Here is a 13,555-nt window from a genome sequence, read left to right on the forward strand (position 1 = left end):
TACGGCTCGACAAGGCCTAAGCTCAACTAGTTTCGAGCTCCATTTCTAAAGCCTGAGTTCAGCACGTGAGTGGTCTTATAATCAATTATACTTTTCATATATAACAAAATGTATTAGTTAATTTTATTATAACTTCATGCTTGAATAATAATTGTTATATAAATATATTAACCAAAAAAAAACATACTCGCAAGTTGGCTCGAGCTTAATAAGCAAAGCTCATAAGCTGTCTTTAGCTTTATAAGCGAAGCTTATGCTCGTTTATTAAAAAAGCTTATGTATTATTAGACAAATAGAATAATATTAGATGGTATTCAAGTGTAATATCTCATTGTATATATGTAACCAATATTACATCAATAATATTCAACAATTCCTTCTACGATTTATCTCATTGTATATATGTAACCAATATTACATCAATAATATTCAACAACTCCTTCTACGATTTAACATGTATAAGCCCGAACTCAAGTTTGTTTCAACTCGGCTGGTTTCGAGCTTCTAGTTAGTCAATTCGAGTAGCTCACGAGTGCTTTGACTCTTTTACACCCTACATATGCATCTCTGTATACTCTAAAAAATGTGCTTTGACTCTTTTACAACCCTAAACCAAGTAAAACCAAATAATACCTTCAAAAAAAATATAAAAAAAATAAATAAATAAAAACAACAATAATAAACATAACATAATATTAATAAACACATGACCCTCATGGTTGAGAATCATGGTTTAACCATGCCTAACATAAAAGTAACCAAAACATTAATCCATTGTCTTATTTGAATATAATCAAATACTATGATCATCAAACTAATCTCAAAAGCCTTCAACAAAAATATTTCTAATAATCAAGACCAACCACAAAACATAACCACCCTAGCAGCTAACCATTTACACATTTTCCCATCTTTAATCACCTACGACGTGACGCCCTCGGGTCCATGTTTGCCGGTGCACCGGGGACCACACCATACCCCGCCGCCATGTGTGGTGGCGGTACAAGATTAACCGGTGTTCCAACCACTGGTTGACCGATTGCGGTTTCACCATACATGGTTGGTGGTTGGGTTGGTTTACCAGGAGAGTCGTTTGTTGGCGGTTGGGGGACTGCCACGTCAGCATTGTTGGCGCTGGTGATGTCGTGGATGCTTGACCGGCGCCTGTCTTTGTTCATGGAGTTTAACCGGATGAAGTATTTTTGTGCATGGCTTGCGACTTGAGTCGGTGTGCGGGTCACCACAAAGTTTCGAGATATGCTTCGCCAGTCGCCTTTCCCATATTTCTCCAAACCAAGAAGAAATAATCTGCAAAACAAAGTCATTAATTTATGAATTAGTCAATTTGGTTCATGCTTTATGTCTAAGGGTCAACCCGTTAATTTTTGAAGAAAAGCTAAAAAATAAACGGGTCAATTTAGGTCAATCCGCAAAAATTTAACCAGTTTATAAAAATAAATAAATAAATAAAATAAAAAAAGAAGCTAAAAAAGAACGGGCCAATTTAGGCCGATCTGCAAAAATCATCATTAGCTAATGAAAGGGTCAACTTGGGCCATGCTTTATCTGGGTCAACCCGTTAATTTTTTTAAAAAATAGGTAAATAGGGAACGGGTCAATTTTGGGTCAATATGCAAATATCGTCATTAACCCATGAACGGTTCGATTTGGATCATGCTTTATCTCTAAGGGTCAAGTGGTCAACCCGTTAATTTTAAAATATAGCTAATAAGGGAACGGGTCAAAAGTCACCCAAAGTGTATTTTTAACGCGTAAAAGTATAAAACCTCCTAATCATTTAACTCAAATCATCATCAAAATAATATCATTTTTATAATTTTTTAAAAATTTAGGCTAGAACTAAAATACATATTCAAAAATTTTAATAAATCTTTTTATCTATTTATTAAAAGATTTATTAAAATTTTTAAATAGGTATTTTAGTTCTAGCATAATATTTTTAAAAATTAAAAAAAATGATATTATTTTGGTGATGATTTGAGTTAAATAAATAGATACATGTGAACGAGAAACCAGTTTTTATAATATAACTGATGAATAAAATATATATAACCTGTGTTCCTCCTCAGTCCACGCAATCCCTTTGCGACGTTCTTGCTCTGCCTTTGCCCCCTTACCACCATGACTCGACCCGTTGACATTTTGACCCGCATTTGCGCCTTTCTTACTGGTCCCTACCTCGCCAGCATGGCTTTCTGAGTCATCCAAAGAAGAACTATACACAGGCAGAGGAACAACACCAGACTCTATTCGGTCCACATCCTCAAGCAACAACTCATAATGCTTCTTGATTTCTTCAACTGATTTATTCCCGGGAACCTCAGCTGCTATTTTCTTAAACCGTTCGTCGTCATCTTCGTCGAGATACGTTGTAAGCGCATTTTCAAAAGCGATGTCCTGCTCTCTTGACCATATTGACTCTTTGACTTTCTTACCACTCATTATCTTTGACTTGCTTAATCCAATTTAAGTGTCCCTAACTTCAAAAAGAATAATAATTAAGTATACTAGTCTAAAAGTCTCTTAAATATTCAAGATCAAACAAACAAGTGACATGTAAAGTATAGTATCCAGACAGTGTAGGATTCATAAGAAAATCACAAAGTTACAAGAAAACCAAGAAAAATACTACCAACCAATCATTTTTTAAATCTTTATTTATTCCTTTTAATTATAAGGTCGGTAAAAAAGTTAAAAGTTAAATTACAAAAAAAAAATAATAAGTAGCTCCCAAAGTTACATATATGCATGTCTTTCGAGGTACATATGCATAGTTTACAGATTACATGTAACTCGATACGCATAAATTTTAATGTATTTAATTATTTATTTTTTGGCAAAGATTAATAAGATATAAAAAATGAGAAAATAAAAAAAATCTTGTTTAAAAGTTGTTGTCTCACATCTTTTAAGTTCTCTCATGATCCATAAACAGATAACATAAAGTGTGAGTAGTAGCAGTAAACTACCGATAACACAAAATGATGAAAACTGTATTAGTAACAGTCACAAAACACATAAATATTTAAGAGTAACACGCCCTATAAGACAATAAACCATTCCTCATGTAAAGCCCTAACCACTGCTGATTAAATGAAAATTAGGGCTTTGGATACTAACTAAAAGCAACATTTTTACATGGGCTACACGCTAAAGGTGCCGGGTTCGCCCCACCAATCTTTTTCGCGTTTTCTTTAGTGTGTAGCACGATATATTCGAACGAACCCATTGGTATTACAAAAATTAGTTTACTGTCCAATTATTTAGGCTGTTTATTTTGCTAAAATTTGAAATTTAGGGATTATTGGCCATTTTAATATTTTAATATCACTTGACCCAACCCGACCCAACCGATCGAAAAGTTTGACGCTGGACGGTTATAAATCCAAGCACCGAAACTACCGACACCATAAGAAAAATTAGGGTTTTGGATTGTGTCCTAGCTAACAGCAAACATTCATCTAATCAAACAAAAAATTACTGAAAAAAATCAAAATTTGATTAACGAAATTGCGCAGATTTAGCAAAGAAACACAATAAAAATCATCGAAACAACAAAAAATTTCACCTACCCTGTGTTCTTCCCATTTTTAGAATCTAGAAATACACCAAATAGACAATAGGGACAAAAGCAATCTATACTAAATCGAGAAATGAAATTGTGTAGAACAAAATAAAGCATGTAAACAACTGATAACACAACATGATGAGCTAACTCTATAATAGCAACAGATACAATAATAATAATAATAATAATAATAATAATAATAATAATAATAATAATAATAATATACAAGATTATCAAATTTCATCATTTATCACTGAAAAATTAGGGCTTTTGACATATAATTGCTAGGTTTTGGATACTAACAAATTTCAAGATTTATCAATGAAATATTAGGGTTCTTGACATATAATTTATTGGTTTTGAATACTAACAAATTTCAACAATTTATCAATAAAAATTTAGGGCTTTTGACAGATAATCATTAAAAAAATAATTAGTAAAAAAAAATCAAGATTCAATGAAAAATTAGGGTTTTTGACAGATAATTTATGGGTTCTTGATACTTAACAAATATCAAGATTTAGCAATAAATAATTAGGCTTTTTGACAAATAATTCACAAAAAATATCAAAAAAATAATTAATAAACAAAACCAAGATTCAATGAACAAAATTGAGAAAAATAATTAAAAAAAATGATCAAAACCATCTAAAGAACAAAAAATTAAACCCTAAAAACTGATTAAAATTACACAGATTATAAAGAAGAAGAAGAATAAGAATTACCAGTTCATCATCAGCAGAAGTATGAATCAATCAATTGAACAGCAAACTCTTTGATTATTATAAACCCTAAAAAAATGATTGAAATTATTTTGGTGAAGAAGAAATAAGGAGGCGGTGGATCGGTTTTATATATAAATAATTATAATAATGAATTGTAAATGTGAACTTGCAGTAAAAAGGAGAAGATTGCTGACGTCAGCTAGAGCTCAAATCAGATATTTATTTATTTATTATTATTATTATTTACATGGAATCTTTGTATATACTCATGAGTGTGTAATTGTATATTGACTGGTTGACTACCCCATGACTCATACTTGTTAAACATACCAAAATAAACATTTATTTTTCCTTCATCAACGAATATTCACTTTTATTTTTCTTTCATTAATGAATATTCACATTTATTTTTCTTTCATTAATAATATTGACTCATACCTGGCATATATAATTAAAAACTTCTAAAATTCACAAAAATAACTTTTTTTGTGATAAAACTTACCAAAATAAAGCATTTTAATTGTCACTAATAAATATTTAACATTTTTTATGTTAAACTAATAAATATTGATTAATTTTTATTTTCTTTTTTGTTTTAACTAAAGTTACATAGATATTACATCAACATAGCAGGTAGGCGGGCAACAAGCTGCGCCGCCATCACTTTCTGAATTGCAAACTCTAACCTGTTAAAAACATACACCTGCCCCTTTGGAGTCGACATATTGCTATGCATAACCCGTTGGACCCTGGTTTGGAAACGGATAGCTTCTGGTGCCAAGGAGCCAAAGGTATCAAAAGCCAGAGGGACAAAAACATGTTGGTTCTCTTCGCAGGCTTTAGCATGTTTTTCCACCTTCTTCGTTTCAGCCCTTTTCATTGCTTGCCCAGCTACAAACTCATTATCCCTCAAACCAGCTAAAGGAGATACTCCTGTGAGGTCAACACACGCGTGTTTTCCCCCGGCCCAACCAAAGACGAGCAAATCTGTCCGTCGTAGAGTGGATCTCCCTTCCGTGGGGTCTGTAAGGAAGTTTACGGGGGCTTCCTTTTTAGCTGATATCCCAGCTCGCCTTAAGATGTCCCAAAGAACGTCCCACACCCAATCATGTCGGTATTTGAACCCAGACATCTCCTTGCAATGAACCGCATGCTCTCCGAATTTATCCAGGCAAGCCTTACGGCAGATCGGACATGTTTCGTCTTCTGGGTACAATGGGACCATCAAACGGTACTTAAGAATGGCCTTATACTCAACCGCAAACGTCAAAGTCTGGGAGAGCGTCATTTAGGCGTTCCATGGCCTGCACGTATACTGAGTCCAGGTCGACAACTCCGCTATTTTTTAAGATGTGATTCTGTAGCTTCCAAGACTGAGCCCTCGACGCTACAAAAGCGTAAATCCCAACATCATGAGCCGACAGAAGACCTAAACCCCCCAAGCGCATCGGTAAAGATGCAAGTCGCCACTGAAGATCACCAAAGAACGGGCCTCCACATACAACTATGTCTTCGATGGCTTCTCGAAGCCCCTTATCAAAACAGGATACCGCATCATCCATCATATGGGGGTGGCATGTTCGTAACCCAAAAAGCAACTTAGCAACCCCCATGCAAGACCTAAGCAGGAGGAGTTCGATCTGGGGATTAAAATGAACGATTAAGAAAATGACAGCTAAGATCTCTTTAGGGGATACACTTTCTCGGATACTGTAAACAACCTAAAAAGTAAAAATGTGTCAGGTGACATTTTAGAATTAAATATGTTGTTCGGTATACTCTTTAGGGTGTTATTAGATTCAAAGTGAAATGTTTTCAAGTTGTTAGTCGCAGCCCGTATATGGCACATAGTGTCAACAGAATCCAGGTGTTATTTTCTTAACGGTCTATTTAATTCATGTAAATTGGTAAAAAGTTAAAGATCAATATTTATTTCGATACTTTAAACCCGTTGAATGTCTACTTTATTGATTTTTTCTTTTAATCTTAAATATGAATATAAATAAAAATAAAATTATAGGCATAATGACAAATACAGACAAAATATAAATATTTACAGGAACATAATAAAAGTTTGTGAAAACTTCGAAGAGTTATAAAATTCAAAACTTAATATTCATTTTACTTTTGAGATAACTGAATATTCACAAATATATTCACAAAATTAAACCATACCAAAATAAACATGTGTTTCTTTTTTCACAAATAAATATTCATTTTTCAATTTTTATTTTTAGTGAATGAACCGTTAGCCACGTGCTTTTGGGCATCAAATGCATCTTATACGGGTAATGTGACAATTTAAAAATGTGTAATGTGACATCTTTTAATGAAATATGTTGATAAAACATTTTGGAAGTATCGTTACGTCTAAAAATTCCACGTAAAATGTTTCCAATTTGTCGATGATGTTTGCCTATTGTTCACTCTTTGTCAAAAAGAATTTAGTAACGTTTCTGAACGGTCTAACAATTAATATGTATTAGTAGAAACTAAAACTCAATGTTTATTATTAATACGTTTTTTTTTTTGAAAACTCACGGGGCCGCTAACTTTCTTTCTGAAACCATGGTATTTCAGAAGATGCTTTTGGCTAGAAAACTATCGGCTCAGACAGATTTGGTAGTAAATTTCACGTCACCTTTACACGTGTCAATCTGTGAATGGTTATGAAAATTCACGTCACGATTCCTAATCTCACGTTCCCGATAAGTTTCATTGGACTAGTTTGGTCATTAAAATCTTTTTGGACTAATTTGGTCTTCTCTCTCTTAGTTTGGACTATTTTGAGAATTTTCCCTTTTTTAAAACCGAAACTAAATAAATAAGTTGGTTCATTAAAAAAACTATTATTTAGATAATCTGATATTTCATGATTTATTGTTTGACATTGAGTTTACACGATCAAATTGCGTAATGGGATTAATATATAGAATAATGGGATCAATATATAGAACAAACCCTAATCACACGCTGTTACTATGATCATCGGTTTATATAATTTAATAAAATTAAGTTATAGGTTAAGTAAGTTGATGTTTGATGTTGAGTTTGCATGGCTAAAATGTGTAAACGGGACTAACATTTCGAACAAATCTCAACTAGAGTTTCCCCTTCCCCGTCTTCTCCCTCGTCATTCATGCAAGAATGTAAAATCTAATCTCATGCACTCATTGTCGCCGTTCAAAGCCTTATTCAGCTTCAGCTTCTCGTCGTCCCCTTCTGGATCGGCTACCGTCACTGCTGATTTATTACACGTTTGACTATCGAAGTAACGAGTATGATCCTTTATTTATGACTATTGTGGTTATTGATTGGTAACCTAAAATTGATTTAAGAAGAACAATAAGGCAATGCCCAGTTTCAAGTGTGGGAACTTAATTTAGTTCATTTAAGTGGTTCTAAAGTCTGCTCTCTCAATTAGTGAGTGCTCTTTAACTACTGTATATTAAAACCAAAATATACAGTTAGTAATCAAACATTTAACTATTTAAGACAACATTTTTTTTACTCTAGGATAAGAATCATACATGCATATATATCTCAGGTCATGGATCGTCGTCTAGATTTAGTCACCTAAAATTCCCATATACACCACAACCTTAAGACGATTAAAGACATGCTTGTATGATTCCAATCAACAAATCCACATAATCTTATCAATGTTGTCTTAAATGTTTTGAGTATTAACTATATATCTTGATTCCAATCAACAAATCCGCAAAATAAAATATTCGCATTAAGAGACTCATCGATTGAGAATGCATTATTTAGCACCACATAAGAAAACTAAATCAAGTTCCTAACACTTGAAACATAACATACCTTTTAAGTTACCAATCAATATAACCGCATTAGTCATAAATAAAAGATCATAATCGTAACCTCAATAGTCGAACAAGAACAAATTAGCGGTGACAGTGGTCGGGGTAGTGATGTGTTTTCAAGGACGAGGACAACAAGAAGCTGACGTCGAAGAAGGCTTTGAACGGCAACGATGAGTGCATGAGATTTTAAGTTTTTTACTCTTGCTTTCCATACATTTATAAAGATAATATATTAAGGTTAAAGAATGAGATGTATACTCATGCATACCTCTATTTTTAACTCTAAAGGGCTTTAATATCGAACAAAAGTGAAGTTTGCGTGATGTTAGAGGCGGTTAATATAGTTTGATATTTAAATTAAATTCATGTTTAATATTATTTATTATTATAATATTTGGTAATGAGTTTACACAGCAAAATTGGGTACATTAGAATAATATGATACAATAATTTAAAAAATTAACATCTTAATAAACTAAACACACTAAAAAATAGGCTAAATAACCTATAAACCAAATATTAAAAAGGTAATTATGATTTTTAAAAACTAAAAACAATTATTTTTTAAAATAGGTGTTCTTTAATGTCAAATTTAATTTAATAGTTGAGCCCACCCATACTTCCATTCCATCATTCCATGCAGCACCCCATCCCCATTGAGTAGAGGTGTATAAATCGGGTTTTTTCTAATATCCGGTTTCGGGTATGAACTGGTTTCGGGTATGATTGGGTATTGGAAAATCGGGTATTGAGAGAAATCGGGTAGGGTTCGGGTAGGGTATTGGGGAGAAAAACTCAACCCTATGTACTCGGGTAGGGTATGATCGGGTTCGGGTATTGGAACCGGGTATGTGTCCGGGTACGACCAATACCGGGTTTTGAATTTATAATTTTTTTATACATTTTAAAATTTGTTTAAAATTTAAATTTGCTTTGTAATTTATAAAAATAATTAAACTATATTACAAAAACCGTAAATCCACTTAAGTACAAATTATTTACTTAATAATATGCATTTCTAAAAAATTAAACATAAAAGTTGTGAAGTAAACATAAAAATATACTATAAAAACTCATGTATTATTTCGGGTATTAGAAATTTGGTATCGGGTATCGGGTATAACCGGGTATGGGTATAGGGTATGACCGGTTCTAGGTATAAATCGGGTACGGTTCCGAGTACAGGTATTGAGCTCAAAATGCGTACCCTATTCACACCCTACGGGTAGGGTCGGTTCCGGTTTCGGACATAGAATACCCGGGTATTAAAAAAACCGATACCGGGTATTTTTTTCGGGTCCGTTCCGGTTCCAGGTACGGGCTTTTTGTGCACCTCTACCATTGAGTGTGCCACTCATAATCTCATATCAATTAAACACCAATTCACATCATCCGAATATTATATGGCGTATTCAAAAATTTTTTTCATTTAACTATCATTATATATTTACAGGTATGTAGATTTTACACTATTATAGTAGGATGGCAGACCCTCGTACTACAAGGGTAGGTCAACCCTTATAGATACTATTCCGTACACAAATTGGAATTTAAAAGGTATGAACTTCAAACTATACCAAACTCAAATTTGGATTTAGTTTTCTCAAGTCCATTTACAGACGGATTCGAATTCAAAATTCAGTTTTCGAATTGAATTATGAATTTTCGAGTTTCAAACCAAACCAATTACTTATATCCAAATTCGAATAATGTAGAAACATAACTTTTTGTTCGAATTGTTTTTCTAATTCTAAATTCGAATTCACTTTTGAAATTATCTCAATTATAGAAAACAACTCAGCCAGGACACATGACTAAAGAATTGTTTTTTCCTCTGTTCCAAAGTAGAAGCATCCGAAACGTATAGATTTCTTCGTGGTTACAGCCGTTGACCAATTCGAACAAAGATGCAAGACTCAGGCTTTTCGAAATCAATAGATTATAATATTAACAAAAACTAATCAAATATGGCTTTATAAATCATATACTAAAAAATTGATCGCCTTTATTTCATTTCTGCTTCTGTCTGTTGCATAATGACTGCAATTCTGCAAGCATACACAAGTCAAATATTCAACAAAATCGTCATAATGAAACGATCTAGCAAAACTAGTGGGTAGGAGGGTTGGTCACATGGATAACGGGTCAAAATGAGTAACTTTTAGCTGCGAGTCTAAGTTAGTCATCGAATCCTCTATCTTAACACTTTTTTATTTAATCTTTTTAATTTAAAATAATAATAATAATAATAATAATAATAATAAAAAATAATGTATTCTTATGATTACAAATATGCAGGGTATTTTTACATAAGATATCAACCCGTTTTTTTCCTTTGTCTCGTTTTAGTCATTATACTATTTTCTTACATCTCAGTCACATTAGAAGATGGTTTTGTGTACAATTTCAGTCATTTTGTGATCTGTAAATTTAACATTTTATATAAGACTTGACATTATATAAAAACAATATTAACATCATTCTACACAAACATAACATTTTTATGCATAAATGAACAATTTTATTTAAAAATATCATTTTTAGAGCTTGTTTTGCATAAAAATGACTGAAATGGGACACAAAGTCATCTTTCAATGATTCAGATGTACCAACACGAGTACATGACTATAACCAAACAAACGAAAAGGTACATTGATAATTTATGCAAAAATGTTGATATTATAAGAATCTAATTATAGTGAATAAACCAATTTCCTTTATAGCTATTTTTCAATTTTACCCATTTGACCCGTTAGCAACAAAATACAACCCAAATTATAATTACAAAAACATCATTTTTACAATACCTTCTTCTAATGTTCTGAACAGCATCAAGAATTTCCATTAGTTGTTTCACCTTCTGGTTTCTCGGCTTTTCTTCACTTTCCAAAATCAAGTTTGACAATTTCACAAAAGTGCGAACTTCGGCTTCAACTTTGTTTAAATGTTCATCAACACGGTCTAAAAAGTCAACAAAAGACGTCAACCCAGTCAAACTACTGACTATGTCATCGTTGCTGTCAAAATTGGGAACTTGCAAAAATCCCTCAAGATTGTCTGTCTCGTGTTCTGTTGGCAGTTCATCCGTTCTTTCTTGCGGTTCTTCTTGATCATCATTAATATTCGGAGAATCTTTTTCTAAATTTTCATTAGTTCCCAAATTTTCAGAAGATGGAGACATGACCCGTACCGGAGATTCATCATCTTCCTTTTCAATTTCAAGATCTGAAGAAACCGTTTTAACAAGTTGCCTCTCTTTAAGAGATATTGCCTAATACCAAATGTAACATCAAGTTAATATTTAAATTCAAAAATTAAAAAGTAAAAGCTTGCATAATCTTCATCTTTTGAATATGCATTTATATTATAACAAATGCATACGAGTGATAAGATTAGTCATAGGGGTGTAAACGAGCCAAGCCGCCCACGAGCTAAAGGTCGGCTCGTGAAAAACGTCGATCGAGCTGGGCTTAAATGAGGGCTCAAGCCTAAAAATAAGCTTGTTTAAGCCCAAGCCAGAGCTTCGCTTATCGAGTTCAATCCGGCTCACATGCCTAAACAAGCCTATTAGTTATATAACTTTTATTTAATATATATTTTTAATAAATATTATTATATATAAATATATGAGAAAAATAACTAAATAATATACAATATATATTCTGTTATATGTAAAAATGTAAAATTATAATTGAAAATAACAAAATAATATAAAGCCAAGCTCAAGCTTTAGAAATAAAGCAAGAAACAAGCCAAGCTCGAGCACTATATAACTTAAACGACTCGAGCTCGGGCTCTGCTCATTTACACTGCTAGAGTCCTAGATTGGTGATATTATAAGTTTAATTGGTGAACAAACCTCAATAAGCTTTGCTGCCAGCTCATCAAGCAACTCGATTCGGCTCTTTGTATTATCTAAAGCTTGCATAACCTTCTTCTTCTGAAGCAGCAGATCCCTAGCAACATTTTCTTTCCCAGCTTGAACACTAATGGCTGCTTGTCTTTTAAGCTTCTCGGCTGATTCAGATAACCGCAATAATCTCTGTCTAGCTTTATTAGCTGAGATAAACAGATTCATCACTTGTTTAATGAACGTAAGAGCTGTTTATGCTGCCAATAATGGTATACAACAGAAATAATCTACACTTGATAACTCTAATGTAAGTAAAAACCAAACTTATGGATCGTTTGGGTTTTTGCAGGTACTATAAACTAGAAAAACCAACCCAAAACCAAAACCGACGGTTTGGTTTTATGTATTTGTAAAAACCGTACTTATGGATCGGTTTTGATTTTTCCTGTACTAAAACTCGAAAAAACTGAACCGAATTTCAGGATCATTATATTTTATTTGACGTAACTTATAAGAATGTAATAAATATGTAACTCTATTATATTAGCTCAAATGTACAAAAATCAGTTAGTTATTAATTAATTTCAGGACTTTTTTTCCGGCCCATTATTTTCAAGCTCTAATGGCAAATACAAAAAAGCCAAACCCAAACCAAAACGAAAACCGAAAAACACGAAACTCAACAGTTTTCAAAAAATCCAAAAACCGAAGCGTGCACACCCCTACTAATTGTCAAACTGGTTCAGTTTTGGTTTGATCAAAACTAGTCAAAACCAGTCAAAGTTGATCAAAATCAGACAAAAAATAAGTCAAATTTCACTCAAAAAATGTTCAAAATCTTGAAAAATTATACTTATTTTGAAAAATAATGTATCAAATTTTGTGTGTGTGTATATATATTAGATATATAATTTTGAAGTATTGCATATAAAATTCCAATCCGATCAATCCCTACTAATCGCTAGTCGTTAACCCCACCGCCCGACCAGCTACTAGCAAATTCTACAGCACTAATATAAATAGTATATTGTAGTGTATGTCTATTAGCAACAGATATATCATCATCATCATCATATATATATAAGTAGAAAGGATTCAATTGTCAAAAGTCAAAACCCTAGAGTTCAGAACGTGTTTATATTATTAATATTAATATTTAAACTACCTTTAGCTCTGGTGTTTAATGCCTCTAACTGAATCTGTTCCAGTTGATCTCGTAACTGGTTAGCATCCACTCGTGAAGCCAAGCACACCGTCGTTGACCGCCGGTGAATAATAACCGTTGCACCGGCGGTTAGCATCGTCACACTCGAGAACATTATCGCCGATGAGCTGCTTGCACGGTTAACTTTTCATATAAACGTACCGGGTTCGGTTATTAAGCGAAACCGAAAAAGAAGTCAATTGGCATTTTGAATATACAAACCTATACTTTTGTTTTTTCGGTTTCGATTCGGTTATAGTAGGTTTTTTCTTCTGACGTTGCAAAAAAAATTAAAATAGTGATTTTAAGCTTGTAAGTACGTATTAGAGTAATGAAATGTTTTTTGAAAAATAAACA

At 32.7% G+C, this 13,555-nt stretch overlaps 2 protein-coding genes across 3 annotated transcripts; both read right to left on the minus strand.

The window, feature by feature from the left end:
• Nucleotides 1-711: 711 nt before the first annotated feature.
• Nucleotides 712-4,435, minus strand: LOC143589189 (transcription factor SRM1-like). The gene is made up of 3 exons (XM_077070022.1): nucleotides 4,315-4,435; nucleotides 2,075-2,501; nucleotides 712-1,308 (listed from the first exon to the last, which is right to left on the minus strand). The coding sequence occupies exons 2-3, from the start codon at nucleotides 2,461-2,463 to the stop codon at nucleotides 918-920; spliced, it is 780 nt and encodes a 259-aa protein (XP_076926137.1). The 5' UTR covers nucleotides 2,464-2,501; nucleotides 4,315-4,435; the 3' UTR covers nucleotides 712-917.
• A 5,523-nt stretch (nucleotides 4,436-9,958) lies between these two features.
• On the minus strand, nucleotides 9,959-13,342 carry LOC143589194 (uncharacterized). 2 transcript variants are annotated; one of them, XM_077070028.1, is made up of 4 exons: nucleotides 13,160-13,342; nucleotides 12,001-12,200; nucleotides 10,949-11,412; nucleotides 9,959-10,189 (listed from the first exon to the last, which is right to left on the minus strand). In XM_077070028.1, the coding sequence occupies exons 1-4, from the start codon at nucleotides 13,311-13,313 to the stop codon at nucleotides 10,147-10,149; spliced, it is 861 nt and encodes a 286-aa protein (XP_076926143.1). In that variant the 5' UTR covers nucleotides 13,314-13,342; the 3' UTR covers nucleotides 9,959-10,146. The 2 variants fall into 2 exon arrangements, with proteins under 2 accessions (XP_076926143.1, XP_076926142.1); XM_077070027.1 differs by lacking the exon at nucleotides 9,959-10,189 and having other exon boundaries at nucleotides 10,708-11,412.
• Nucleotides 13,343-13,555: the final 213 nt, after the last annotated feature.

The sequence above is a fragment of the Bidens hawaiensis genome, unplaced genomic scaffold (genome assembly GCF_021521415.1).
Source record: "Bidens hawaiensis isolate Kalapana, Puna unplaced genomic scaffold, B.hawaiensis_p1.1 tig00037265_1, whole genome shotgun sequence".
In the NCBI taxonomy this organism is placed as follows: domain Eukaryota; kingdom Viridiplantae; phylum Streptophyta; class Magnoliopsida; order Asterales; family Asteraceae; genus Bidens; species Bidens hawaiensis.

Coding starts and splice junctions, on each gene's coding strand:
- LOC143589194 (XM_077070027.1), bottom strand. CDS start 13,313: ATGTTCTCGAGTGTGACGATGCTAACCGCCGGTGCAACGGTTATTATT. Junction 12,201..13,159: donor ATTAAACACCAGAGCTAAAG/GTAGTTTAAATA, acceptor TGTTTATCTCAG/CTAATAAAGCTAGACAGAGA. Junction 11,413..12,000: donor TGGCAGCAAAGCTTATTGAG/GTTTGTTCACCA, acceptor ATTTGGTATTAG/GCAATATCTCTTAAAGAGAG.
- LOC143589189 (XM_077070022.1), bottom strand. CDS start 2,463: ATGAGTGGTAAGAAAGTCAAAGAGTCAATATGGTCAAGAGAGCAGGAC. Junction 1,309..2,074: donor TGGACTGAGGAGGAACACAG/GTTATATATATT, acceptor TTTGTTTTGCAG/ATTATTTCTTCTTGGTTTGG.